Source organism: Numenius arquata, chromosome Z, assembly GCF_964106895.1.
Source record: "Numenius arquata chromosome Z, bNumArq3.hap1.1, whole genome shotgun sequence".
NCBI classification, from domain to species: domain Eukaryota; kingdom Metazoa; phylum Chordata; class Aves; order Charadriiformes; family Scolopacidae; genus Numenius; species Numenius arquata.
In genome coordinates this window covers 84388564-84415603 of record NC_133616.1, presented here as the reverse complement: position 1 = coordinate 84415603, position 27040 = coordinate 84388564, and the positions used below count along the sequence as shown (strand labels likewise).

At 46.5% G+C, this 27040-nt stretch overlaps 1 protein-coding gene across 1 annotated transcript; it reads right to left on the bottom strand.

The window, feature by feature from the left end:
* Nucleotides 1-1931: 1931 nt before the first annotated feature.
* On the bottom strand, nucleotides 1932-26366 carry FAM81B (family with sequence similarity 81 member B). Its single transcript, XM_074166893.1, has 8 exons — nucleotides 26332-26366; nucleotides 23188-23431; nucleotides 18234-18352; nucleotides 11732-11858; nucleotides 10424-10530; nucleotides 5703-5838; nucleotides 4130-4325; nucleotides 1932-2038 (listed from the first exon to the last, which is right to left on the bottom strand). The coding sequence occupies exons 1-8, from the start codon at nucleotides 26364-26366 to the stop codon at nucleotides 1932-1934; spliced, it is 1071 nt and encodes a 356-aa protein (XP_074022994.1).
* Nucleotides 26367-27040: the final 674 nt, after the last annotated feature.

Below are 27040 nucleotides of genomic sequence, written 5' to 3'. Positions count from 1 at the left end.
TGGAGAGATGGGTAGAGAGATGGGTGGACAGATAGACAGGTGGCGAGACAGATGGACAGGGACAGATGGAGAGATGGACAGAGAGGCAGACAGATGGAGAGACAGGTGGATGGATGGACGGGTGGACGGATGGACGGATGGATAGGTAGGTATGTAGACAGGTAAGAAGGAAATGTGCAGCAATGCTTCTGTCCTTTTCTCTTCCCCAGGGTTAGACTCCGACGGTTGTCTTGGCTTTTTTCCTTTCCTTTCTTTTTTCTTTGTTTTTTTTAACACCATGCAGTTTTAGAAACATATTCATCAATGACCTTGTGTTTCACCTTTCTGCTGTTGCCCAGTGCACCGAGAGCCACAGCATCCAGCCTGGCCAGCAGGGAGGCAGATACACCACTGCTGCTTCACCCGCAGCCAAGTACGTGCACAAAAAAATGGCAAAAGCAACTAGAACAAGCTCAAAAAAAGACAGTTTCAGAGGCTGCCCTCAACCCCGAATGTCTTGCTATGGCTGCGATATGGACTTCAAGTCTACAGTGAAGGCAGAGCCCCCCGTGATGGACAGAACATTCAGTGAGACCAAAATGCAGGCTTGGAGTAGTGCAGAAGCTCCTTCAGGCTATTGGGGTTTGGGTGTTGCTGGTTTCCTGCCGTAGGAATTGTAGGAAATGTGACAAACACAAACCCAACACGGAAACAGGGCTGGGAGCCTTTCCTGTGGAGTTTGGTTTTGAAGATCCTGGCCACACACAACGTGCAGAAAGGTTGTCTGCGGCTGTGATGGCCATTCTTTGTCTTTTGCAAGGTATGACTGATTTCTGGGACTTTTTGCTCACGAGAGGAACTGTTAACATGTGAAGTGCCTGCCCGCAGGAGCAAGGTGATTAACTGCCCAAGTGGTGCTCCCTTCTGCTGTGCAGGCTTGGCTTCTCCGAGAAGCCACCTGGAATTTGTGGCCTTGGGAAAACTGCTTTTCTGCAGACCAAAAAGCACAAGAGATTTGAGATACGGATTATTGGGAGGAAGAGGAGGATGGTTATCTGAGCCCTCTTGAATTTTCTGGAAACAAATGAACTGTAGAAATTCAGGTTTATACCGAAATTGCTTTGTGACCACCTTTTTTGGCCTCTCTGCTAAAGAGCTCATAATAGCTTCTGTTGGGAAATTACATTGATGTGTTTCTTTTAACCTACTCCCAGAGTTTTTAATCCATATTTTCAGACTGATTTTTTTTTTTTTTTTTGGTTTTTGTAGCAAAACAAAACCCACGTCAGCTACATTTTTGAGCATTCTACTGCAAACCACCACTAACTTTTATTCAAACGGAGAAGACCTTCCTAATAATGCACCTGCTAATAATTGACTTGCATTTTGTCACCCATACCTAATTTATTAGCTACTTTTAATGATCTGGTAACTTAGTGTAATAGGTCCAAATCACGCACCAGTAGATACTCTGATGCCCATTTCCATAGTGGTATTGCTGCAGACACTTTGTGTGCGGCTGGGGGAATTTGCTGGACGTAATTTCAGTATTTACACCAATCTAAAACTGATGTAGCCGAGGGCAGGACTGGGCTAACCACACTTAATATCCAACTACTGGTTTTCTTCAAGTCCTTTAAATAATACGAATACTTTTGTATGAAATCTGCTTGTAAAAATTTAAGTCAAGCCTTAAAGTTTAACTTTTCTGCTACGGTGGAGTATTCTGTTGTAAAATGTGTGTGAAAATGACTGTTGGTGTTACAGAGCTGTTATTTTTGTGGCTGCCCAATAGCATAAGTAGCAATAACATCCTTCAGGGACAGGGGAGAGCAAAGCCGGGTCTGTCTAAAGGCTACTTCTTTCTTCAACCCGATGCAGCTCCTCACTGGAGAGGGCACCCGCGAGAGAGGACAAGGATTGCTCCTGTTCGGTCTTCTGGGAGGTCGCTGTCATTGTCTCTTTTTCATGTCTTTCTGAATTTTCTTTTTTTCGAGTTTCAGCTTCGAGTTCTGTATTTCTTTGAGCAGCTCCAGCGATTCATGAATGGATTGAAATCCTGGGAGAGGGAGAGGAACGGTTAATTAAATAGCGGTTGTTTTCAATATATTAAAGGATTCTTCTTTCTCTTTGTCAAGGTTTCTGACCCACGCTTAATACCAAGCATGTTAAATCCACTCTATTTCATCTTTTTATGATGCAAAAAGTCACAGAATACCGTGGAGAGGAAATAGAATGCCACAGACATGGGTTAGCAGCTCCTTGCTGTAGGAATCACATCTTCCAATAGACTGGACAATGCAAGGCATGATCATGCACGGCCACAGACCGCAACTGACATCAGATTTGTGGCGTGGAGCAAATAAAATAATGTCTGTCTTTTAAAACCAAGGGTATTTTTAGCCTTAAAGCCTGTTCTTTCACTAAGCATTGGGGCGTTTTGTTTGGTTTAATTTTTTTAAGCCCACAGTCCTTATTTTGAACCAAAGACTCTGTGTTCCTGTCGGATACTGACACTGTGGCTCTTCCCACCAGCCAGTGGGGTTGGTGCCACCGATCTCCCAGGGTTGTGGCAACCCTAAATACAACTCACCTTCCACCTGAGATGGACACTGTCTGGTTGTGTGCCACAAAAAAAAAAGAAAGATGGGAGCGTGCAGACACACTTTTTTTTCCAAAAAAAAGAGCTACGGAGCACCTGATGCACCTTCGTTGAACTGCTGTATGGTGAAATATTGTCAATAAAGACTGGAAAAGTAGAATTGTGACCTGCTTTTTCCAGATTGCAGCAACTTTCAACGTAGAAGTTCTTCACATTTGTCCAGCGAGTCACAGGTGCTAATTTATTAGCAAGCAAACAGTGGATTAAAATTAATTCTTTTCTTCTTTTTTTTTTTTTTATTTATTCTAAAAGTGCTTATTGTAACGTGGCAGCTGATGACATGTTTTTTGGAATGGTTGTTTAATATGGATTAATTTTGCCAGCGCTACGCTCTACCTAGTGCTCAACTGAGTCGCTGCACGGTGCTTAGAATTTTATGAATTCCAGACACGTCTCTGATTTCCAAGACGCCAATCTGTGCTGAGCACAAGCAGCTGCTGAGACAGTCTGGAGGCAGCCTCTGCATCCTCCTCTCCGCTCCCCACCTCTTCAGTGGCCTCTTTTCCACCTTTTCTGGGGGGGGTCAGCCCCTGCCAGGGGACTACCACAGGAAAGAGCAGTCATTGGGCTTGAGTTTGAGCATAGCATGGCCAAAACTGGGTGTAAACACATCTCTCCCATCGTTAATCTCTGCAGGCAGGAATGTGAAGTTAGGAACTCTTCTCTTTCCAGCAGCAGAATTTTTTTTATTCTGAGATTTCTTCACCCCAGCTCTCTTAGAGATTCTGCCTCGTGCTCACGCGGACGGTCCTGCAGGCAGCCAAGCTGCACAAAGCCCCTCTCCCATCTGGGGCTGGGCTGGCTGTAGGTGGGTTTGCAGATAACGCAGGAATTGGGGCTGAAGTGAAGAGCCGGGGTCCTCGATCACAGACAGCTTGGAAGGGGAGAACCAGACGCTTGAGTCTCGAGTGAGAACGTGTGAGATGCGAAGCCCTTGTGTAATGACTTTCAGCCATCTGGTCCCTTGGAGAGGGGGCTGAGTGATGATTTTTTTTTTTTTTTTTTTTTTTTTCTTTTTTTTTGGATAACCTGATGTGTCTGCTGCATTTCCCCCACCAGCTGCGAGGGGAGGGTGAGGGGATGCCTCTTTCTCCAGCTGCTGTTGGCTGGGAACGGGGAGTAAAGGATGAAAACTATATAAAGCCATCAAACACCGTCTCAGACGTGGGGTCTGTGCAGAAGGGAGTGACTTGTGCCTCCCAAGGAAGGTCAGTGACCCCACGAACAAGGATAAAACACCTCGAAAAAAGGTTGTGAAATTGCCTTTAAATGCTCTTTCCTTGAGACTCTTAGGAAGAGGAAGCAACCTCTGCAAACGTCATGCCGGCTGTTTGCAAGGACAAGCAGGCCAACCTCTGTAAATGGGGTTTTGGGGAGAGAAACAGTCTTTTTAATGTCTTTCTGTCTTTACTGGAAAGTGTTTTCTGGAGCAGCAAGTTACTGTAGAAACATATTTTAAAAATAAATTGCATGAAAGCCCATCCTCACCTGATTTGTATTCATTTTGGATTTCCTCAAGCTCCTTCCAGATCTGTCTTTCAAATCTGGTGATTCTTGCCTGTAGGTTTTTTTCGTCACTTTTCATCTGGTTCAACTGCTTTTCGTATTTCTGCGGCTTCTCCATTCGCTCTAGCTTCAGCGACAGGAGGAGGAGATTTTCTTCTACTCTTTTTTCTGCTCTTTCCTTTAAAAGCATAACATGGGTTTGTGGTAAGACACTATGCACGTGCCCACGTTAACCTGCCTCCTGCCAGCCACGCGTTCTCTCAGTCCTGCTCCCTCATCCCCCGCGTGACAGCGGTGAATAAATGCAGGTGATGTCTGGTACCCCAGAGGACGCGTCATTCCTCTCTACCAACCAACCAACCAACCAACCAAATCAACTGGGAAAGAGGGGCTGGACCAGGACAAAGGCGCTTTCTAAATTATTATTTTATTTATTCATTTGTTTTAAATCTAGTGATTTGCTGTCGTTCTTTGCAACAACAGACTAGGAGCTCAGAAAACGTGTTTCAGGTGGTTTTCATGTGCCCAGCTCAAGCCCAAGCTTTACCAGCATGAATTATGAGGCTGAGCCCATAAAAGTTGTCTAACTAAGGGGTGGCAACCAGTCCTCTGCTTCTTTAGAGCCCACCACAGCAATTTGAGCCCCCCTCTGAGGGGAATTGCATCCACCCTGAGCTGCCCACCCCTTCCTTGGTCTTCAGGTTGGACACTGAGTTCTCTAGTCAATTCCAAATCTGGTCAATGCAATCAAAGTCCTTAGACCTTCTTTAGCCCTTGCAGCACGAGGGAGTCTGATGGCCCCAAGGCAATGGCTCTGCCTCCCAAGGGAGGTGTCTGCCAACCTGGCAGAGCTGTCTGAACTGAAAGAGGGTTTAGGAAAATGGTGGAACATGCTCCGAGTTTGCAAACATTGATGGGCTGTGCAGGTGGCTGGTGAAGAGAGTCAGCCCTGGGAATAACCGAGCTGCTGCTCTGCACTCCCAAAACAGTTCCATCATCATGGGACAAGGGGGAAGGGTTTGACACTGAAAGAGGGAAGATTGAGACGAGATCTCAGGAGGAACTTCTTTGCTGTGAGGGTGGTGAGAGCCTGGCCCAGGTTGCCCAGAGAAGTTGTGGCTGCCCCATCCCTGGAGGGGTTCAAGGCCAGGTTGGAGGGGGCTTTGAGCAACCTGGTCTGGTGGGAGGTGTCCCTGCCCAGGGCAGGGGGTGGCACTGGGGGGGCTTTAAGGTCCCTTCCCACCCAAACCATCCTGTGATTCTGTAAAAGTGGCTTTGACAGCTTTAACTCACAGTGTCTCCCTTAGGGGAGAGCAATCACATATATTGGTGTGTTTTGTGCATTGTCAACCCATCTTTTGAATCCCTCCAGGGACGGTGCCTCAACCACTGCCCTGGGCAGCCCATTCCACGGCTTAATAACCATTTCAGTGTAAAAAATTTTCCTAAAAAAATATTGAGGATCGAGGTGATGGGAGAGGTGCTGCTTGTTCCCACCCCCGGCAGGGCTGGTGGCCACGCCGGTGCCCTGGGTGGCCATTCTGGGAAGGCTTACCAGCCTCTCCTTCACCCAGTTAAGGAGCTGGTGCCGATTCTGGGCTTGATCTGCTTCTGACCGTGTCAGCTGCGCTTCGGTCCACATCCGATGGGTCTGTAACTGATCCCTGAAGTCACTTAGAATGCTTGTCAACCTGAAATTATAATTGTTTTTTTTAGTAACAAGACTAAGGTTTAGTCAGTGTTATGGGGGAGTCTTGAGTCATTTGAGTAAATTGTTTAAATTACTCTAAATCTCTTCAATAGCTTCCTAACAAGCCCTCAGCTCAATTATTTTATTAATCCTTACCTTGCAGGTTGTACCTACACGCCAACATGTGATTTCTGCGGTGTGCTCTGCTTGAGGAAAATATCTGAGGGCTGAAAAATGTTAATTTCCCATTTGAATGAACTCTCTTCAAAGTGGATGAAGAAACTACACCATCCCCCTTGAACATCAGCCACGCTGCTGGGCATCAGGGAGGGCAGCAAAGTCACGTGTGCTCTGAAAATGAAGCTTGTAATGATATAAAAAAGGTTTATAACTTAAAGATTACAAACACAAAGAGAATGCCCAGTTGCGTTAGAGGCAGAAGTTGGGTGGGAATGTGAAAGCCCACCCGAAGGGCACTGGAGGAGACGGGGAACCACAGACAAGAGTGGAGAATGAACGCTGTTTGTGTCAAATCTGCAAAATGTCAAATTTTGGTTCAGATTTTGCTTTTCTTATGGTGCAACGTGTAATTTACAACATTAATCAAGACCAGATGTGAGCTTAAGTCCAGGTCACAGTCATATATATAAATTTTCATGCTTATGCATGTGACCTGACTGCAGGAGTGTCATGGAAACGCTGGTAAAATGTTTTCGTGAAGCTGGTGAGGGGTCTGGAGCACAAGTCTTGTGAGGAGCGGCTGAGGGAGCTGGGGGTGTTCAGCCTGGAGAAAAGGAGGCTGAGGGGAGACCTTCTCGCTCTCTACAACTCCCTGAAAGGAGGGTGTAGCCACGGGGGATCGGTCTCTTCTCCCAAGGAACAGGCGATGGGACAAGAGGAAACAGCCTCAAGTTGTGCCAGGGGAGGTTTAGGATGGAGATTGGGAACAATTTTTACAGGGAAAAGGGTTATGAAGCCTTGGAATGGGCTGCCCAGGACAGTGGTTGAGGCACCATCCCTGGGGGGATTCAAAAGACGGGTTGACATCGTGCTTAGAGAGATGAGTCAGTGGTGTTTTTTGTCAGTGTTGGGCTGATGGATGGACTCGATGATTTTAAAGGTCCTTTCCAGCCTGGACAATTCTATGATTCTAAGATTCTATGAGAAGTGTTAATATAATTGCACTAATTTCTAACACATGTTTTTTATGCAAACAATGATGGCTTTTTATTTGTTCAGGCCTCAGTTTGGATACAAACCAACAGGTAAAGAGCAGGATTTTAAAACTAGACTTAATGCTTACGGCACTTCTAATATTGAATATCACTTTCCTAAAGGGTGTTGGAGTGAAAGTGTTTTTTATACCGGGTGATTGATAACAGTTTTGTATCAGTCTAATGAAGTGATAATTACCATCAGCAGTCACTGTAAATGTGGTAAAAAAAAAAATTTAATGTTAACAAAATCTCTCTACGTGATATGTTATTGCAGTTCGCTATGAACAGTGCCTTTTCAATGTCTTCTACACAAGGAGTCTGTTAGGTCAGTTTGTCGCTATTGGTTTACTAGTCCTAAGATTCAATTTTTTAAGAATAAAACCTTAAAGTATTGAGTTTGTTCGTTTTAGTCCTACCATGCACTCAGAATTTGCTTCCTGGAGCACTCATCTCCGTCCATGAGAAAATAAAATGGCATTGTGATGTTGTGCTGGTGATGATACCCACCAGTGTCCACCCTGAGCACGGGAAGTGGGGGCTTAATGAGCTCTTCGCAGACCGTCTGACTGGAAGAACAGAAATCACCAGACCCTGTTCTGGCAAGGTCAGGAGGGGATGGAGACAGCGCTTGGTGGAAGCCACCGCTGCCGGCCCCAAGGTCATCGCTCATGAGGGCAGGATGGTCACATCTGAGGATCAGCAAATGGGCTGAACAAGAGCTACAGCTCTGCTCGACCACCACAGCACTGGTGCCTCTTCTGATAGACCTTTCATGTCATTATTTTCATATATATATGTATATATAAAATCAGGAGGTTTTAGTCCATCAGGCATGAAACAAAGGTCTCATGCTGTTGCTTGTGTTAAGATTACCAAACAAATTTGGGGAATATCATTTTAATGGGCAAAGATGAACTAACCGTGAATGACGCAGCTGATGGTCAGCTTCGTTCAAAGGCTCAGACCCAAACTTTGTGCAGTTGGCAGCTGGCGTTTGACTTGGAATTTCCTTCTTCCCCCATGGAAAAAGTGGGGAAGAAGGAAATATTTAGACCTAGGAAATGTTTAGACCTAAAATCAAATTATGTGAGACTGTATTTAGGCAACTTAGAAAAGATTTGGCGATCGAGCAAAGTCTGCCTTGGGGAGAAGGGGAAGAACTACAGGAATAATTAACGCAACATTTTATAAAGCCATTTAACAAACACTGGAAATTATTTCCATGAACCACACCAGCAGTTACAGATTCACCAGTGAGGTTTATGGCTTGTACGGTTCAGACCAAACGATCACAACGGTCTCTTTGGGATGCAAATCCCATCAACCACAGCTGGTGTGTGGCTCTGCTGAGGAGGATGACGGTGGCTGGGGCCTCTCTCTGGAGGGACATACTTGATCGTGACAAGATGATGATTAATAATACAATTTTTATTAATAATATGAATAATTTATTTTAGAATATTAATGTTTTCTTATTAATAATAAAACAGTACCATGTTTTGTTTTATTTTCAACTTTCTTTGGTTAGCATCAGAGAGATGAGAGCAGCCCTGAGGAAAAGGACTTGGGGGTGTTGGTGGATGAGAAACTCCACATGCCCCATCAACGTGTGCTGGCAGCCCAGAAACCCCCCGCACCCTGGGCTGCATCCCCAGCAGCGTGGCCAGCAGGGCGAGGGGGGGGATTCTGCCCCTCTGCTCCGCTCTGGGGAGACCCCCCCCCAGTGCTGCCTCCAGCTCTGGGGCTACCAACAGCAGAAGGACATGGAGCTGTTGGAGCGGGGCCAGAGGAGGCCACGGAGATGCTGCGAGAGAAAACATCCACCCCCACACACTGTGTAGGGCCAAATTTTCTGATCAAGGCACAACTTCCATTAAATCCTGAAATATGTTTAACATTCATCCAGTTTTCAGTAACAACATCAGTTTGTACTTTTATGATACAACTGCCAGACTGCAGCCAAAGGCGGCTGGGTCCCAGACAGCTGCCTGTCAAGCGAGGAGGTAACTCTGGGCCATAAACCTGATTTAAATGTGCCAAGTTTTATGGGGAAGCTCCAGTCTGTTCCAGAAGTCAAATTTTATTTCAGCTCTATAAAAAGAATGCATAAATCTGGTAGAGTGTTAAAGGAGCAATATAAAAGGAGACAGGCATTCCCCAGAGGGCAACCTATTTTAATTAATTTTTATATTAACTGGGATAAAATCTCAATGTTTAGTAAATAAGTATTTTGGGCTTTATGTTAAATACACAATGACAGCACATCTCAGTGTCTCAGAAACCATCTCTCTTCAAGCTTCCACCTTCTGATGAAAATTTAAGTAATGTCTCATTAACTTTTGAAAAAAAACCCTCAGCATTTACTTCGATTCAGTTTTCCAATTTCTTTATTTTCTGGCATTGCTCCATTTTTTCTTCCCTCTTATTTTGTTTTCATTTCTTGTCCCGTTCACCTCCACTGTTCATCACTCTCTGCCTCCCTGTTCCTCCTTCTCTTTTCCCAATTTTAATTCACTGCCCACTTTGGAATGGGGAAATTACTTTCCCCATTCACCCCTATTCCTTTTCTGGTTCTCTTGATGAGAACTTCTGTTTAAAATTCTAACCTATTTTTACCTCTGAATACAACTCAGATAAAATCTTAATTAAAATAAATTTTTATTCAAATACTTTGCCATTTTAAGGATGTCTTTGAAATATCATTATTGCAGGATTATTATAATTAGATTTTAAATTATTTGTGCTGGCTCCGCTACTCAGCGCCAGGCTGGTTTGCTTTGTTCTGGGTTTGGCTGCCAGGCGCTTTTGTTCATTGCATCCTTCCCTGGCGCTCCCTCCTCTCTAAAACTCAGGATTAAAAGGGCACCCTAAAAGTAATCCTCCAGCTAGAAGGGGAAACAACACGCTGCGTAAGAAAGAAATAAATCACGGGTCTGTGGGATGTGCCGCTGCCTCATCCTTGTGCCCACCTTCCTTCACCTCAGGACCCCTGGCCCGGGCAATGGTGCAAGTGCATATCGAAAACACCATTTTCTGCACATTAGGCAAGTCACAAATTAGCCCCAATTATAATGGTAAATCGCGCCTTTGTGCTTGGTGCCTTTCTTTTAAGCATGGGAAGTTAATTGGCTTCGTACCTTTCTTCTTACAGGGTGGCATTTAGCACCTCGTTTTAACAATTAGCTTGCAAGACAATAGACTTTCATTATGTATTTTCATTATTTTATGGCACAGATCTTCATTAACCTTCTCTTAGTGTTTTGAATGGATGTTAATTAACGGGCTTGTTTTGCTGTTTCATGGCAACCTGTTCATCACACTAAAGCATTCAGGGTGAATTATCATAATGAAAAACCCTCCATCACCTACTTCAAATCCAGGAGTTGCAATTGATGTTGTTGATCTCCCTGGACTGTCTTTAAACTCGAGCTTTGATCGGAGCTGGAAGTCTCTATCTTGCCTAATAGCTGCATTACCTAATGAGAATTCAACAGAGAACGCCTTTATGAGCCAGACCATGAGCACTTACACTTAAATATGCATTATGATTGCAAGCACGGAAAAACACAGCTGACATCAAGGTACAGCCACACAAAAATGAACTTTTCTAACCAATAATTCAATTCAGTAAAGGCTGAAGACTTGAGCTCAGAGATACCAAGGCTGTAAGACCTGCTGAAGTCAAAGTCTCTGGCTTTGGATGCTGGAGGATGGAGGCTTTGCTATTACACGCATGGGTAAGCAATGCTTCTGTTATTTGACCAAGGCACTGGGCACCTTTCAAATCCCCCCAAAGGTGGCAGGAACCAAGGGGTAAATCCTTGAGCCCTGCGCTCTCCAGGCTGCAGGGTGTCCCAGGTGCCTGCTGCTCTCCCACACTTCTTCAGTTGGAGATGCCCCTTTCACAGCATCATTCATTGTTGGGGTGGCAGGACAAGCGGCCACTTCAGCAGCTTGACCTGTGGGCCTTCTGCTGGGATGCAGAGAGCAAGGTGGAACTCGCAAGGTGAAGCGAAGCACTCCGTGTCCTGCGGGGACACCCATCGCCCTTTGGTGGTGGTGGCCTGAGGACACGTGAGGTGGCCTGAGCCCTCCAGAGAGCTGGAGCCCCTCTGCTGTGAGGACAGGCTGAGAGAGTTGGGGGGGTTCAGCCTGGAGAAGAGAAGGCTCTGGGGAGACCTTAGAGCCCCTTCCAGTCCCTCAAGGGGCTCCAGGAAAGCTGGGGAGGGACTCTGGATCAGGGAGGGGAGCCATAGGAGGAGGGGGAAGGGTTTGACACTGAAAGAGGGGAGATGGAGATGAGATGTGGGGAAGAACTTCTTTGCTGTGAGGGTGGTGAGAGCCTGGCCCAGGTTGCCCCGAGAAGCTGTGGCTGCCCCATCCCTGGAGGGGTTCAAGGCCAGGTTGGAGGGGGCTTTGAGCAACCTGGTCTGGTGGGAGGTGTCCCTGCCCAGGGCAAGGGGTGGGACTAGATGATCTTTAAAGGTCCCTCCCAATCCAAACTATTCTATGATTCCACAATATCACGGAAAACATTTTTTTTAATTAAAAATCCTGATAAATTGTATGAATACCATATCAATCTTCAGTATTGGTCAGCAATCAGGAAAAGGAGCAATAACTATATACGCATAGTAACGACTCACCAGGTATTTCACTGTAGGCTTCTCTACTCACCTTCTCAAAATCGCCAACACAATTTTTGAGGGCAGAGTGAAGGCCATAAATCTCTTTATCAGTCTTCTGGGCCTCACGCCGGATGATGCTGATGTCCCCTGACAGCTTTGCGATGCTTGCCTCGCATCTGCAGTCAAAGCAGAAACAAGAGAGCCTCTGCAGGGAGGTGCTGGAGGGTGGCTGAAGGCAGATGCTGGTCTCCATGTGCTGTGGCTTGGTCAAATCCAGCCCACTGGGACCACCCCAGAGAGTTAAAAATAGGGAGAGACACCCCATTGCAACAACCCTGACCCCCATCCTGCTTTCAGACATGACTGCCCATTAAGAGAGCTGCAGAAGGCGACAGCTGGTGGTTGGAATAGATGATCTGAAAGGTCCCTTCCAACTGAAGCAATTCTATGACTCTATGGATGTCCTTGGCTGCAGCAGCAATGCCTGTGGACTCCTCGTACCACAAACCTCCTGGTGGTGCCCACCCACAGCTTGCCTTGCCAGACCGAGTGCCCCCTGACTTCCTGCCATCCAATATCAATAAATTAAATTAATTCTGAAGTGTAAATTGAGAGGTTAATCTGCACCCCGAGCACCCCCAGCTTTTGGATGCCCACCAGGAGATATGTCGTGCTGCTGCCACAGCCACCCCATCCTCTGCCAGCTGGGTGCAGAGGTTGGGGAAGATCACTTTTAGAGGTAAAAAATTTGGCATTTTGTAAGGAACATTTGTCATTTGCTATTTAAACTCTTTCGGCTGCCTTCACCGAGTTATCCCATCACATTTAAAACCGACAGATGAATGGTGTGAGAGTGATGGCATCAATTGAGTGGTGGCATCAATTGTCCCAAGGATCAAACAGCATTCAGCCAACCACCCCTTCCAGGTGGAATGAATGAGTGTTTCAGCCCTTGTCTTTAATGGCCACAGACATAAATACACACGCATTGTGTGTATATAGTATATATGTACATACATATACGAAATATATATTTTTAACATAAGAAAGAAGACTTTCTCTAGTCTGTATGAAGTTATAACATTATACATATACTTAACATGAGCGAGGAGACACAGACTTTCCCCTTCTGCACCCTTCCTGAACACTGGCCCCCCAGGAGTTACATCCTGCCCCAGTGCAGGTAGTACTTAAAATAAAGAGTGTGGAAAAAAAACACCTTAAGGCCACAAAACAGTGCGCAACTTAATATAAATAATGGAAGAGAAGTTGAGAGAGAAGAAAACAGCTAAGTTTTAAAATGCCAGAGGAATTATCCTCCAAAGCACCACCAGCAGCAAATAAAGCTGGTGCTGTTGACAGGTAAAGGATCTGAAGAGAAATTTTGACAGTTTAAATAGACCAGCTTTTTGTCATCTCCTGAGAATGCTCAGATATTGCGATACACCTACAGAGCGTGTAGCTGAAGGAAATAAAGTTGCTGCAGATAAGAGAGGCTTTGTACAAAGGCCAGAACTTTGATCAAAAGAAACCATTGATTTGGAAAACAAGTACAAAATAGCTGCGAAGGCGCGCACAGATCTGGAGAGGGAGGGGGCTGGTCCAGGGCTGGCTGTCATCACGGCTTCTACAGCTGTAGACCCAGAAAACAAGCTGGGGGGTGGTGAGGGAAGGGCACAGGGGGACTGCAGTCCCCAGGGAGGAAGGTCCCAGGGGACAGCTGGCACCGGGGGCGATGGGGGCTCCTCACAGATGCAGGTCTGGGGGGAAATGTTAAGGTGCAAATGCCCAAATGAGACAGGGCTGCAGTCAAGATGTGGGGTTGATGATGAACAACTGGACCCACATGTGGGGGAGCTCTTTCAGCAGAGATGAGTGGATCAGGGCTGACCACTCCCTGAGGAAAATCCCACCCCAGGGCAACATTTGCAAGGCTTTGCAAGAAGTGCACAGTGTGAGAAAGAAGAGGATTAACGGGTTTGTAGTGGTAAGAAGACATAATGGAAGGGGCTTTGATCTAGTGGGAGTTGTCCCCTTCCACAGCAGAGGGGTTGGAACTAGATGGTCTTTAAGATCCCTTCCAACCCAAACCATTCCGTGATTCTATCATCATCTAGGTTGGAAGGGATCTTTGAAATCATCAAGTCCAACCGTCAACCCAACACTGACAAACCCACCACTGACTCATGTCCCTCAGCACCACGTCTGCCCGGCTTTGAAATACCTCCAGGGATGGCGACTCCATCACTGCCCTGGGCAGCCTCTGCCAAAGCTTCACAACCCTTTCTGGGAAGAAATTTCTCCCAATCTCCATCCTAAACCTTCCCTGGCACAACTTGAGGCCGTTTCCTCTTGTCCCATCGCCTGTTCCTTGGGAGAAGAGACCGACCCCCCCTGGCTACACCCTCCTTTCAGGGAGTTGGAGAGAGTGAGAAGGTCTCCCCTCAGCCTCCTTTTCTCCAGGCTGAACACCCCCAGCTCCCTCAGCCGCTCCTCACAAGACTTGTGCTCCAGACCCCTCACCAGCTCTGTTGCCCTTCTCTGGACACGCTCCAGCACCTTGGCTCTTTTTTGTGGTGAGGGGCCCAAAACTGGACACAGCTCTTGAGGTGGGACCTCACCAGTGCCCAGGACAAGAGGACAGTCACTGCCCCACTCCCACTGGCCACATTCTTCCTGACACAGTCCAGGATGCCGTTGGCCTTCTTGGCCACCTGGGCACACTGCTGGCTCGCGTTCAGCCAACAGTTGACCAACACCCCCAGGTCCTTTCCTTGGGGCAGCTCCAGCCACTCTGCCCCCAGCCTGGAGCACCCGTGGGGTTGGTGTGACCCAAGGGCAGGACCCAGCACTTGGCCTTGGTGACCCTCACACCATTGGCCTGGGCCCATCCATCCAGCCTGGCCAGAACCCTCTGCAGAGCCTTCCTGCCCTCAGGCAGATCAACACTGATTCAGTTACAAGAGGCAGCAACCTGAACATTCTATGCAGAGAATACTTAAAAATAGGGAGTCTGATGGTAGGATCCAAAAAGCTGGAGAATTAGGCTTTTAGCATGGGATTAATGCAACTACACCTGCTTTACTGTGTGGCCAGAGGACCTGCAGACATGGCAAGCTTTGCAAGGACCCTCAGCTGATGTGGCTTAGGTCTCTGGGGCCTGCTCAGATCTCACTTTCCCTTCACATAATATCCTCATTATGTGCAAAGTAGTTAAGTGCATCACTGCTATTTGGCAGATTGAGTCCAGAGGGGAATGGGGATCCTTGGGGCTTGCTCAAAGCTTGCTCTAATTTGATATTTCACGCGGGAGACGTTCTGCAGCTTAGGGTGAGATCATGGTTTCTGCAGTCGTGGGGAGCAGAGGCCGGAGAGGGTGGAAGCAGCAGCGCAGATGGACCAGGAACGGCACGGAAAGTGTGCTCCCGTGAGCTTTGCATGTAGATTAAAAAGTACAGAGGAATAAACGCCTCTGACAGTTACGGCAGAGGATTTAATGAGAGATGGGAATATAGCTACCTGCTATATGTTGAAGGAGCTGAATCCTCCAAAGTCAGGGAAGGAACAGCATATACCTGACTGCTGTGCTTGGTGAGGTATTGCATTTTCCGAAGGGTCGAGTAGCTTCACGGCTACACACCAGGGCTTTTGACTGTCTAGTGATACCTTGGACTTTTTCTCCCAGCAACAAAGAAGTTCACGAGAAAAATAAATAAACTGTAACTATCTGTGTAAAGTGCATTGATCCCTCATTTGTGCATTCAGAAATTCTTCTGCTGGTGAGGCTGTAGAGAATAAATTCATATTTATCAGAAGTGTGGCTTTTTTTACAGTTGATCACCTAATTCTTATTACTGTACTACATATTCCCATGCCCAAAGGGATTCTTATTAAAAGCTAGAATACGAATAAAATATATAGTTAATTTAATGGGAATGCCACTAGAGCCAAGATGCTGAAGGTTGTTTTTCTTAAAGATCACTGCTATTTGACGCAACAGTGTTTACACAGTGTAGAAATGTAGTCAGAGGGTCCAATAATTAACGAACAACCACCTCAATACTTGGCAAGAGGTGTCCATCTATTTTTCAAGGAAAGCAAGAGTAAAAGAATAGACATATTATGAATTACAAGAGCTAATCCACATTAATCCTTTACACATAGCAGAATACAGGAGGATGAATCATCTGCTGTGAGAAAGAGCAGTGGCTCCGTTTAAGGTTCATTTCATCCCAGATAGTCTTGGATTAAGGTTAGGCTACAAATCAAGAGGAAAACTGTCATCACAAGTTTGCATTTGGAAGATTTCTATTAATTCAATAAACGTAAATTACATGAAGCGGCGCATTTGTCTCCAGTCACTCTGGGCTCTGCTTAATACATGTAGCAATTTTAAACCCTGAGACTCCAGAGTAAAGGAACATGAAAAATCAAAATATTAATCATTGCTGCAATGGCAGTCCTGCGTGTGTCAGTTCTGGTTCAGCCCTCAGCCGCGACGCTGGGGGCAGCCGAGGCTGGGCATTTCCAGAAGGGAACCTCAGCAGCAAGAAAAACAAGAAAGTGCTGGTGATTCATGAATCACACAAAACTCATACCGTGCTTCAGCTTAATGGCAATCATTCGCATAAGACTGCATTATAACATCGCTGTTGGAATGCTGCTGAATCGCCAGCTCTGGCTCTGCAATACCACTGTGTTTGGATGAAGCTGGAAAAACCTGCTGTTTTCCTTTTTCTCTCCTTAAAAATAAATGAGGATTTAGTTAGAACTTAGTTTTGAGCATCGTAAGGTGATGACTTTGGTCCCCTCGTCACAGTTTTTTGATGTGTGATTGCATAGGTGCATTGGGTTCCTCCCTTCTACTCCTGGGAAAGGCCAACCTGTACACCCAAAAAATGGGCAAGGAGGGAGAGGAAGAGGGACCTCATCAAACATGCTGTTGTCGGCCTCCACAAGTGCTCAAAAGTGCTCAACCTCTTGTTTCTTTTGTTTGTCTTCTCAGTTTATGCAAATAGAATGGACTGGTCATTTTTTTTCCCCAGAATTACCCCGTTTTCCTATTTTTCCCAGCTGCTTTTTCTTTCCTCTGCTGCAGGCAAATGTTTGAGCACAGAAGACGGGACCAAGCCCTGGTGCAGCTGATGATGGGCACCTCATGCGTAGGAAAACACTAGGAAAAGAGGAGTGAGACACTTCACCCGCCGAATGTTATGGCTTCGCTAAAATCATGTAGTCTAGACCCAAACTGAGAAACATCAGGAGGCTCTTGCAGGATCACCTCCTACTTTGTTCCAATGCTAATCAGCCACAAAGTTAAAAAAAAACCATCTTTTTCCTGCCAACTTTGAATGTGTTGGCTTCAGCTTCTCATTTTGGATTCTTGCATCGTCTGGAGTCCTTCAGCACCCTATGATTTTTTCTCTTTTATATTTCTCTCCTGGTGGAAGTGAACATGGAAATGAAGATATCTTTGGGTTTATTTTTTTTCCCCATAAACTATACATAGATGTATACTTCTTTCAGCCAGAAATTTTCCTCGTCCCACCATCACATTCCTGGCTCTTTACACCATATCAAGATTTTAATTTCAGAGAGGGGACTTTGGGCTCTGTACAATATTCTGGTATCAGTCTCTGTGCCATAGATAGAGCTAGAATAACTTATTTACTGCTCCTCTGCCTCTCTTGTCTAAGGCCATACTCCTGGCATTTCTGATGTTGCATCATTGTAAGAGCTCACAGTAAGTTATTTAACTGCCATATTCCCCAAACTTTTCAGAGAGCACTCAGTGGTGGAACAGTTTCTCATTGGGTTTATAAAATACATTTTTTTTCCTCAGTCAGCCCACGTTGCCAATATTCCTGGTTATTCCTAATTACCACCTTGTCCTCACTTGACCAATTTTTGTGTTACCCACAAATGTCAATAGCAGTGTTTTATATGAAAAGCAGATGACTAGACTCTGGAGAAAAAAAACACACGTTCAAAGAAGTTTCTTCCTTAACTATTACTTTTTCCAGTATTTGAGCTCAGACAGTTCTTAATCCGTGTACTCCCTTGATATTACATAGCACAGTTTCACTTTGTCTCTCTTTTAATCATAATATTTTATGTTACTAAGTGCCCCACCAAAATCCACCTGTGTTACCTGCATGCAATTACTAGTACCAATGGAAACTTAAAATCTCGCCAAAAGAAGAAATCAAGTTCGCTCAACAAGACCTACTTTCCAAGAGGGGAAGTAAAAATTTTATTGAAACAACAGGAGAGTTTCAGTGGGAGGAAATAACCGCCTCAGCTGAAGTCCAGACAGGCTGGAGAAGAAAAAAATCTCTGAAACGATAAGTGTGTGATGAGGAGTGAGACAGGAAAATATAGTTATTTTTCCCTGGCTTGATAATTTTTCTAACATGGAGAGCGTGAAGCACGGATCTGGCTCTAAAACAGAGATGTGAAATGAGAGAAAAGTACGTTCGTGCCCACTCTGAATCTGCTCTGCGCAGACCGACCAGCAGAGATGAAGACGAGGGCTGTTGCGCATCCCTTACCTCGCCACTCTTCCACGCAGGTCTCCCAGACCCTGGATGTATTTATGGTCCAGGCTTCGAACAGCAAAATTAGTTTCCACTGCGGCACCATCCCTTGTTCTTATTTGCCTCTCCAAAACCTGTAAATTCAAGACCATTACCGCACTTTGGGTTTTCTGTTTTGTTTGGTTTTTTCATTTCAAAGTCGAGCTCAAGGCAGCATTTAAGGCAGCAGGTCTAAAAGCTTGTTTGTCTTTCTTGGAGAAAGTAACTATATTTTTCTTTCAAAAATCTATATCTGCATTAATAATATGCCATTTTCTCCTTAAAATATGTGCTTTATGTTGAGAAGTCTAGTAAGCAAAAAGTAGGAAACTGAAAAATTGGAAATTAGTTTTATTGTCTCCCTCAAATATCCGCCATACAGTGTGACTCATAATAAATAACACTTTTTTTTTTTAAGTCAGGGTCCTTTTAACTGGGTGTTTCTAGGAGGGAGGAGAGTTTTGCAGCAGCCTGAGGGGATTGCAGCCAGGCTTTGCAGGGAGGACCAGGAAGAGCAGACGTGGGCACAGGATTTCTGCCCCAAGCACAGTCTGCCCACATCTCAAACCATAGAATCCTGGAATCACAGAATTTTCCAGGTTGGAAGGGATCTTCCAGATCATCAAGTCCAACCATCAACCCAACACTGACAAAAACCACCACTACCCCATGTCCCTCAGCAGCACGTCTGCCCAACTTTTAAATACCCCCAGGGATGGTGACTCCACCACTGCCCTGGGCAGCCTCTGCCAAAGCTTGATAACCCTTTCCATGAAGAAATTGTTCCCAATCTCCATCCTAAACCTCCCCTGGCACAACTTGAGGCCGTTTCCTCTTGTCCCATGGCCTGTTCCTTGGGAGAAGAGACCAACCCCCCTGGCTACACCCTCCTTTCAGGGAGTTGGAGAGAGCGAGAAGGTCTCCCCTCAGCCTCCTTTTCTCCAGGCTGAACACCCCCAGCTCCCTCAGCCTCTCCTCACAAGACTTGTGCTCCAGACCCCTCACCAGCTCCGTTGCCCTTCTCTGGACATGGTCCAGCCCCTCAATGTCTTTTTTGTGGTGAGGGGCCCAAAACTGGACCCAGCCCTCGAGACGGGACCTCACCAGTGCCTAATACTGAGGAACCATCACTTCCCTAGTCCTATTCACCACACTCTTCCAACGCTGATGTCCAAGCCAATGCACCACACTTGGCATGTATAAAAAACATGTCCTTAACATGGTTTTGGCTCCAGGGAAGGCATGGCCCTGCTGTTAAAGGACATCACAGATACACCCACCCAGCCCTGAACGTGGATGTGGGCCACCAAAAGCATCCTTATCCCTTGTTTTACCCTCATGGCTCAGTACATGACCTGATTTCCAATTTATTGCACAGTATTAAAAGTCTGATCTAAAGACGGGAGGAGTAACCACCCTGCAGGCTCTTCTGAAGCGCCTCGTCCTGATGGCACCCGAATGTGTCACAAGCATTCATTTTAGGAAGTCCTGCTGCGGCTGCTGTGACCTTTCACAAACATGGGGCACAGGGGGAGAAACGTCTAAAATCTCCCAGTTTTACTTCTCAGGTTGAAAGGAGGGGCCTGGGGCTGATGTTTCAGTGTAATTCAGCCCTGCACATCACTTCTGCTGCTCAGAGCACAGCTCTTACCCTTTTTTATGCAAATATCAGGTTCGTGCAAAAATAGAGTGGCTTTTATTGACTTTTTATTTGAAATTATTCCTACTGAGTGAATTTTAAAAAAAATAAACCAATAGGAAGGGATAAATAGGAAGCAAAATTTCAACTGCCAATGCTTGAAGTTTGGTGGAGTTGTTGTGGAGAAGTTTTCCGGTCCGGATGCTGCGTCGGACCCTCTTCCCCTGCAGACAGAGCCAGGGCAAGCATTTGCCGGGGGGCTGCCAGCCGGGAAGGGGCAGCGGCAGGTGGGAATGCCGCTCGCACCGAGACCCCGCGCAGCAGCACTGTCCCCCTTCTCCAGCCAAAGGAGACACCTCAGCATCCATCAGAAGCAGGGGACAGGAGAGGGGAGAAAGCTGTAATCACTCCGGAGTAAAATTTAATTAAAATTTGTCATTTCTGCAGTTATTCCTGAATAATCCTGCCCCGCCCCTGGACAGAGAGCACTTGGTAAGTATACCAAGTATTCCTAATTTTGTTCTGCATCAGAAAATAATGTTGTCAAAGGCTGAACGCACTGCACAACCCAGGTGTTTTTTTGGCAACACGAGTCTGATGGCACAAGGCCACGAAGGAGCAGAATGGGACCACCCCTCCCTCGCTGGCAAAAGAGGCAGGAGATGGGGGTTCGTGGGGACGGGGAGCAGCAGCCTCCTGTCTGTGGAGGGAAATCGATATTCCCCTTCTCCAGCTCGTTCCCCGGGCTCCTGGCAGCGCTCCCATCCCTGAGCTTACCAGCCTTGGGCAAGAGAGAGTCACGTGTAGGGCATCGTGTGTGTGACTGATGGTCACCCCTCGGTCCGGGTGTGACCCCTCTGCTGGGACACGGTTGTCCTGTGGTTTTTGTCAGAGGTGATGCCAGGCACGTCCCCCCTCTGCCCCAAGGTTTTTAGTATCAGTGCTTTTCTCTTGCAATTTGCAGTCCTTTCCTGGGATGGTGAAGAATGCCTTTGTCAAGGGCCTGGTTGTTTTCCACCTGGTACTAAGGGCTTCGATGTCCCTCATGCAGCTGGGGCATTTTTCTGGCTCTAGCAGGGGCTCAGCTCCATTCCTTGTGGCAACAGCATGCCAGCATCTTCCCTAAAGCAGGCTTCTTCCATAGAATCATGGAATGGTTTGGGTTGGAAAGAACCTTAAAGACCATGCAGTTCCACTCCCCTGCCCTGGGCTGCTCAAAGCAGGGTTGCTCAAAGTACATTCAGGTTGCTCCAAGCCCCCTCCAACCTGACCTTGAACCCTTCCAGGGATGGGGCAGCCACAGCTTCTCGGGGCAACCTGGGCCAGGCTCTCACCACCCTCACACCAAAGAAGTTCTTCCCCACATCTCAGCTCCATCTCCCCTCTGTCAGTGTCAAACCCTCCCCCCTCCTCCTATGGCTCCCCTCCCTCATCACGAGTCCCTCCCCAGCTTTCTTGGAGCCCCTTGAGGGACTGGAAGGGGCTCCAAGGTCTCCCCGGAGCTTCTCTTCTCCAGGCTGAACCCCCCAACTCTCTCAGCCTGTCCTCCCAGCAGAGGGGCTCCAGCCCTCCCAGCATCTCCGTGGCCTCCTCTGGCCCCGCTCCAACAGGTCCATGTCCTTCTTCCTGCTTTGGGGAAGATTTGGAGTACGAGTGAGTCACATTTCCTGGCAGATTCCTTTATTATTTTTTTTTTTTTTCCAATTCTTGAGAAATCAACGTTGCTTAACCACTCTAGTTTGCTGCGTGCCAGAAGCAGCTCTCCAAACTTCCACTGATTGTGTAGTGGCTTTGGTTGACATGACTTGCTCTGCTGTTTTCTGTGCTGTTGGTGCTCTACCCTTGTCAAACCCTCACAGCCCAAATACACAAAGCAAACACCCACCTGAGATTAGGACATGAAGAAGAGTAATTTACAACCAAGGGAAAAGATGAGATTTAGATGCTGATAGCATCTCTGGCATTTTCCTAGCAGAAGAGTCCTGTACATACTTTATCTGGATAGGGTTAGGGCAGTTGGATGATCTGAAATGTCATTTTATAGCATTGCTTATCACCATAGGATCAAAATCTTCAAAATAAAATCAGTATGAAGTGAACACAGACCCTAGTTTTAATTCAGATTAATTTCAGGTGAAACATGATTGTATACTTCTCAAGATAAATGTAAAGAAGATAAAAAATATTTCTCCAACTACAGGATAAACAAAATGTGTTGTGAATTTAATGGCATTTGTAAGACATTTAACACTTCAAAGGACAAAACAAATCTCTGGAGAAGTTTATTTCAGGATATTTTTGTATTTTAGATCTTTGCCCCCTAAAAAGTGCTGGCAAATTTCACATATAGATTTGAGAAGTAACAGCAAATTATCAGAGGTTTTCGGCCGGGAAAAGGGCATCCCACGCATTTCCAGCACAGAACCACCAGTCAGTTTAAATAAAACATGAACCTAAACCCTCTTTCCGGTTTGTGCTGAGCTTTGTGACGAGTTTCAGCAATATTTGATTTTCTTTGCACGCAGAAGTTTACACAAAGTAGTAGAACCTCTGCATCAGGGAAACTAAGAAGGTAACCCAAGCTTGAGTCTTGACGTTATATGTTAGATTAAAATACAGCTTGCTCCCGATTTCCCCTGAGCTCAGTCTCCTGCACTAAAACGAAACTGAGAGCAAATAGAATCTGAACCTTTGATTTAAAACACCACCAAAAGTAATTTATGTACTTTTTATTTCATTTTGCTTTCCTTTTTTTTTTTTTTAAATTTCACTTTTCCTCATCCCCTCCTTTCTGTTTTCACATGTAACTGCAGGTGCCCCTATACAAGACAAATTGGAATTTAACTAAAATGGTCATAGAATCATAGAATCATAGAATGGTTAGAGTTGGAAGGGACCTTAAAGATCATCGAGTTCCAACCCCCTGCCCTGGGCAGGGACACCTCCACTAGAGCAGGTTGCTCAAAGCCCCATCCAGCCTGGCCTTAAACACTTCCAGGGATGGGGCAGCCACAGCTTCTGTGGGCAACCTGTTCCAGTGCTTCACCACCCTCACAGGAAAGAATTTCCTCCTAATATCTAATCTAAATCTCCCCTCTTCCAATTTAAAACCACTACCCCTTGTCCTGTCACTACATCTCCTGACAAAGAATCCCTCTCCAGCTCTCCTGTAGGCAAATTGAGTAGTCATGTTGAGTACTTTTCTGCTCCTGGACTCAATCTTAGTGCTAAATGTACCAAGGGCTAGAGCCGCACCACTAAAGCAGGGAGATGCTCCTCAGCATGCATTACCTCAATGTCCTGGCTGAGCTTCTTAACGATGCTGGTGATGGTCTGGATGTGGTTTTCCAGCAGCCGCCGGGCAGCGATCTCCCCATGCTCATAACCGTTGCTTCCATGGAGGTAGGAGGCAATGTCGTCTTTGATTCGGAAAGCCTGGTGAAGGAGGAAAGCCGTGGTCCTCTCCTGGCTGGACAACCGCTCTTCCAGCAGGCAAGCCCTGTCTCTGGGGTGAGGAGGAGGGGAAGGGTCTCTCCTGTGAACACCAGAAACCCAGGTGTCACATCAGCCATGTCAAGGAAGCCAAGGGATGCAACTGTTGGTGGTCTTCTTCCCACAATAGGATCATTCTCAAAGCTGTCCAGGTTGTCTGTGGTACCAGGGGCTTTGATGCTCCCACGCGTTGATTATGCATCCCTGCAGCGCCACAAGCAATAACAACCCCTCCAGGCAGGGCTAATGTTTGGGCATTGACCCTTTCAGTGGCCTTGGAGACGTTAATGGCATATTTGCAGCTGTTAGGTGAAACCCATAGAATCACAGGATGGTTTGAGTTGTGAAAGGGACCTTCAATCCCATCCAGTGCCACCCCCTGCCCTGGGCAGGGACACCTCCCACCAGACCACGTTGCTCCAAGCCCCCTCCAACCTGGCCTTGAACCCCTCCAGGGATGGGGCAGCCACAGCTTCTCGGGGCAACCTGGGCCAGGCTCTCACCACCCTCACAGCAAAGAAGTTCTTCCCCACATCTCATCTCAATCTCCCCTCTTTCAGTGTCAAACCCTTCCCTCTCCTCCCAGGGCTCCCCTCCCTGATCAAGAGTCCCTCCCCATGGACATTAGAAGCTGGACATGAGCAGGCAATGTGCTCTCGCAGCCCAAAAGGCCAATCACATCCTGGGCTGCATCAAAAGAAGTGTTGCCAGCAGATCCAGAGAGGGGATTCTGCCACTTTGCTCTGCTCTGGTGAGACCTCACCTGGAGTACTGTGTGCAGGTCTGGAGCCCTCAATATAGAAAGGACATGGACCTGATGGAGCGGGTCCAGAGGAGGGCCACCAAAATGATCAGGGGGCTGGAGCACCTCTCCTATGAGGACAGGCTGAGGGAGCTGGGGTTGTTCAGCCTGGAGAAAAGGAGGCTCCGGGGAGACCTCATAGCGGCCTCCCAGTACCTGAGGGGGGCTACAGGAAGGCTGGGGAGGGTCTGTTTCCAAAGGCCTGCAGTGACAGGACGAGGGGCAATGGTTTTAAGCTGGAGAAGGGGAGATTTAGATTGGATATTAGGAAAACATTCTTTACCGTAAGGGTGGTGGAACACTGGAACAGGTTGCCCAGGGAGGTGGTTGAGGCCCCTTCCCTTGAGATATTCAAGGTGAGGCTCGACGAGGCCCTGGGCAACCTGGTCTAGTAGGAGGTGTCCCTGCTGACTGCAGGGAGGTCGGACTAGATGACCTTTGGAGGTCCCTTCCGGCCTGGACCAATCTATGAATCTATGAATCTATGAATCTATGGCTTAAGTGCCATATATAGCTTAAGGACCATAAGCTTAAGTCCCATATAGCTTAAGGACATGGGCTTATTTTTCACAGGTTTCAAGGTAGTTCTGTAATATATCGTCATTGCAATCCTCATTTTAGCCTCTTATTTCATTTTAAATAAAAGCAAAACCAAACACACCCAGTCACCACCTTTGGAGACATCCTGGTGGATATGGTGATGCTCGTGCAAAGCATCCCGGGCAGAAGGAGAGCTCCTGCCAAACGCATTAATGCTTGGGGTTGCTTTTCCTTTGTATTATTTACACCTACCCACTGGAAAAAAAGTCTGGAATCCGAATGGTTTTCTTACAGCTCCCCATCTGTCTGCTGAAACCCAGGGGAGTGGGCCAGGGGCTCAAATATGCCCAGTGAAACTGGGTGTAAATATAGAAGAGCGGAAGGATGTTGCGAGGATCTGAAGCTGGCAGGTACAGAGTGAAGCTCAATTTAGATCGGCACAATCTGGAGTTTGAGGGAAACTAGAGACACCATTTACTTTTTTGTAAAAAGCCAGAGAGAGACTTAATTACTGCAGAAAGTTGGGCTTGCATGTTATCCAGAAAATGAAGTTTGTTTTATGTCTTAGTTTAACCTGAATGGCATATTTTTTATGCTCTCAGTGCTATATGAAGTACCCTCTCATCACGCAGTGTAGCTAAACCCTGTAGCTCAATGATGAAGAAAAATACCCAGTTAGTCATTTGGGGAAGAAGTCATACGCATTTTCTCTTGATCTCTGATTTTAGACTCCTATAAATAAAAGTTCTGATGTAAAAATAATTTTTAATAAATAAAGGAGGAGAGAAGAGAGTTCAACAACCCTACTCGATCAATACGCAAAATGCAGAGATGACAGTTTAATGACTGAAGTACGCCTAAGGATACTCTGCCACAAATTTTATAGCCATATGGCCTGCAAGGATGTTCTGCAGCTGCCTGATGTCTGCATGTACCAGGAGCTACTTCACGTTTGTCTGTGCAATTAAGGTTTTAAAATAAGCATAACCTTTGGCAGCCATGAAGTACCAACAAATCTGAACACTTAATTTCAATCTCTTCTTCGTAAGAAATCTAAACATCAAGATGAATAAAACATCCTATGAAGACAGGCTGAGAGAGTTGGGGGGGTTCAGCCTGGAGAAGAGAAGGCTCCGGGGAGACCTTGGAGCCCCTTCCAGTCCCTCAAGGGGCTCCAGGAAAGCTGGGGAGGGACTCTGGATGAGGGAGGGGAGCCCTAGGAGGAGAGGGAAGGGTTTGACACTGAAAGAGGGGAGATGGAGATGAGATGTGGGGAAGAACTTCTTTGCTGTGAGGGTGGTGAGAGCCTGGCCCAGGTTGCCCAGAGAAGCTGTGGCTGCCCCATCCCTGGAGGGGTTCAAGGCCAGGTTGGAGGGGGCTTGGAGCAACCTGCTCTGGTGGGAGGTGTCCCTGCCCAGGGCAGGGGGTGGCACTGGTTGGGCTTTGAGGTCCCTTCCAACCCAAACCATCCTGTGATTCTATGACCTCTGAGCCCTTTCACAACTTGAAGCCCCCACCATCTGGCCAGATCCCAAGCAAGCTGTCGTCAGCTTGGAGTACATCTCTAAATGTGAACGTCTGGGAGCAGGGGAGATGGTTACCTTTCATCATCTTCCATAAATATGTACCTCCTCATTACGAGGCTGGGACCATCATCACCTTCTACTCTCTGTAACCTTGTGTCAGTTCAAAGGCTCGTATGCACAGTCAGGGCAACAAAACACCCCCCCCCATCCTCTGTCCACACCAGGACAGATAGCAAAGATTTAGATCTATCATTTATAGAAATTAACTTCAATTTGAGCTTTGATTTTGTTTGGCTTTAATAGAACTAACATGGATTTAGGAAGTCCAAGCCACTTTGATTTATTAATGACCTCCTTCAAAAGAGTGAGTGTGTGCAATAAGCTAAGCTTGCAATCTACTGCTCTAAACACATCAATTATTATCATCATTCATAGTTACTATTATCAGTCATAATCTCCTCTGAGTGGAGAAGCCAAGAAGGTTTTCAGATTCCAAAGACTTCATACCCTAAGAGTACTTTGCACCAGTTGCTCCTCCCATGTCAGGATGCTTCTGCAGGCAGAGCCATCTCCTGTGGCTCAGGGCCAAGGCAAATGAGATGCTCCATTCTCCAGCTGAAGTGCTAAAGCATCTGCGCTAATGACCTTAAGTATCCAGCTATTACCAGCAGAGATACTGCTGGAAAATGAAGGAAGCTGATGGAATAAGAGCACCCTGGTGACGGATAAGCTGCAGTATCTGCTCCCACGAGGCTGAAGTGAAGAGAGCCAGGAGGAACTGATT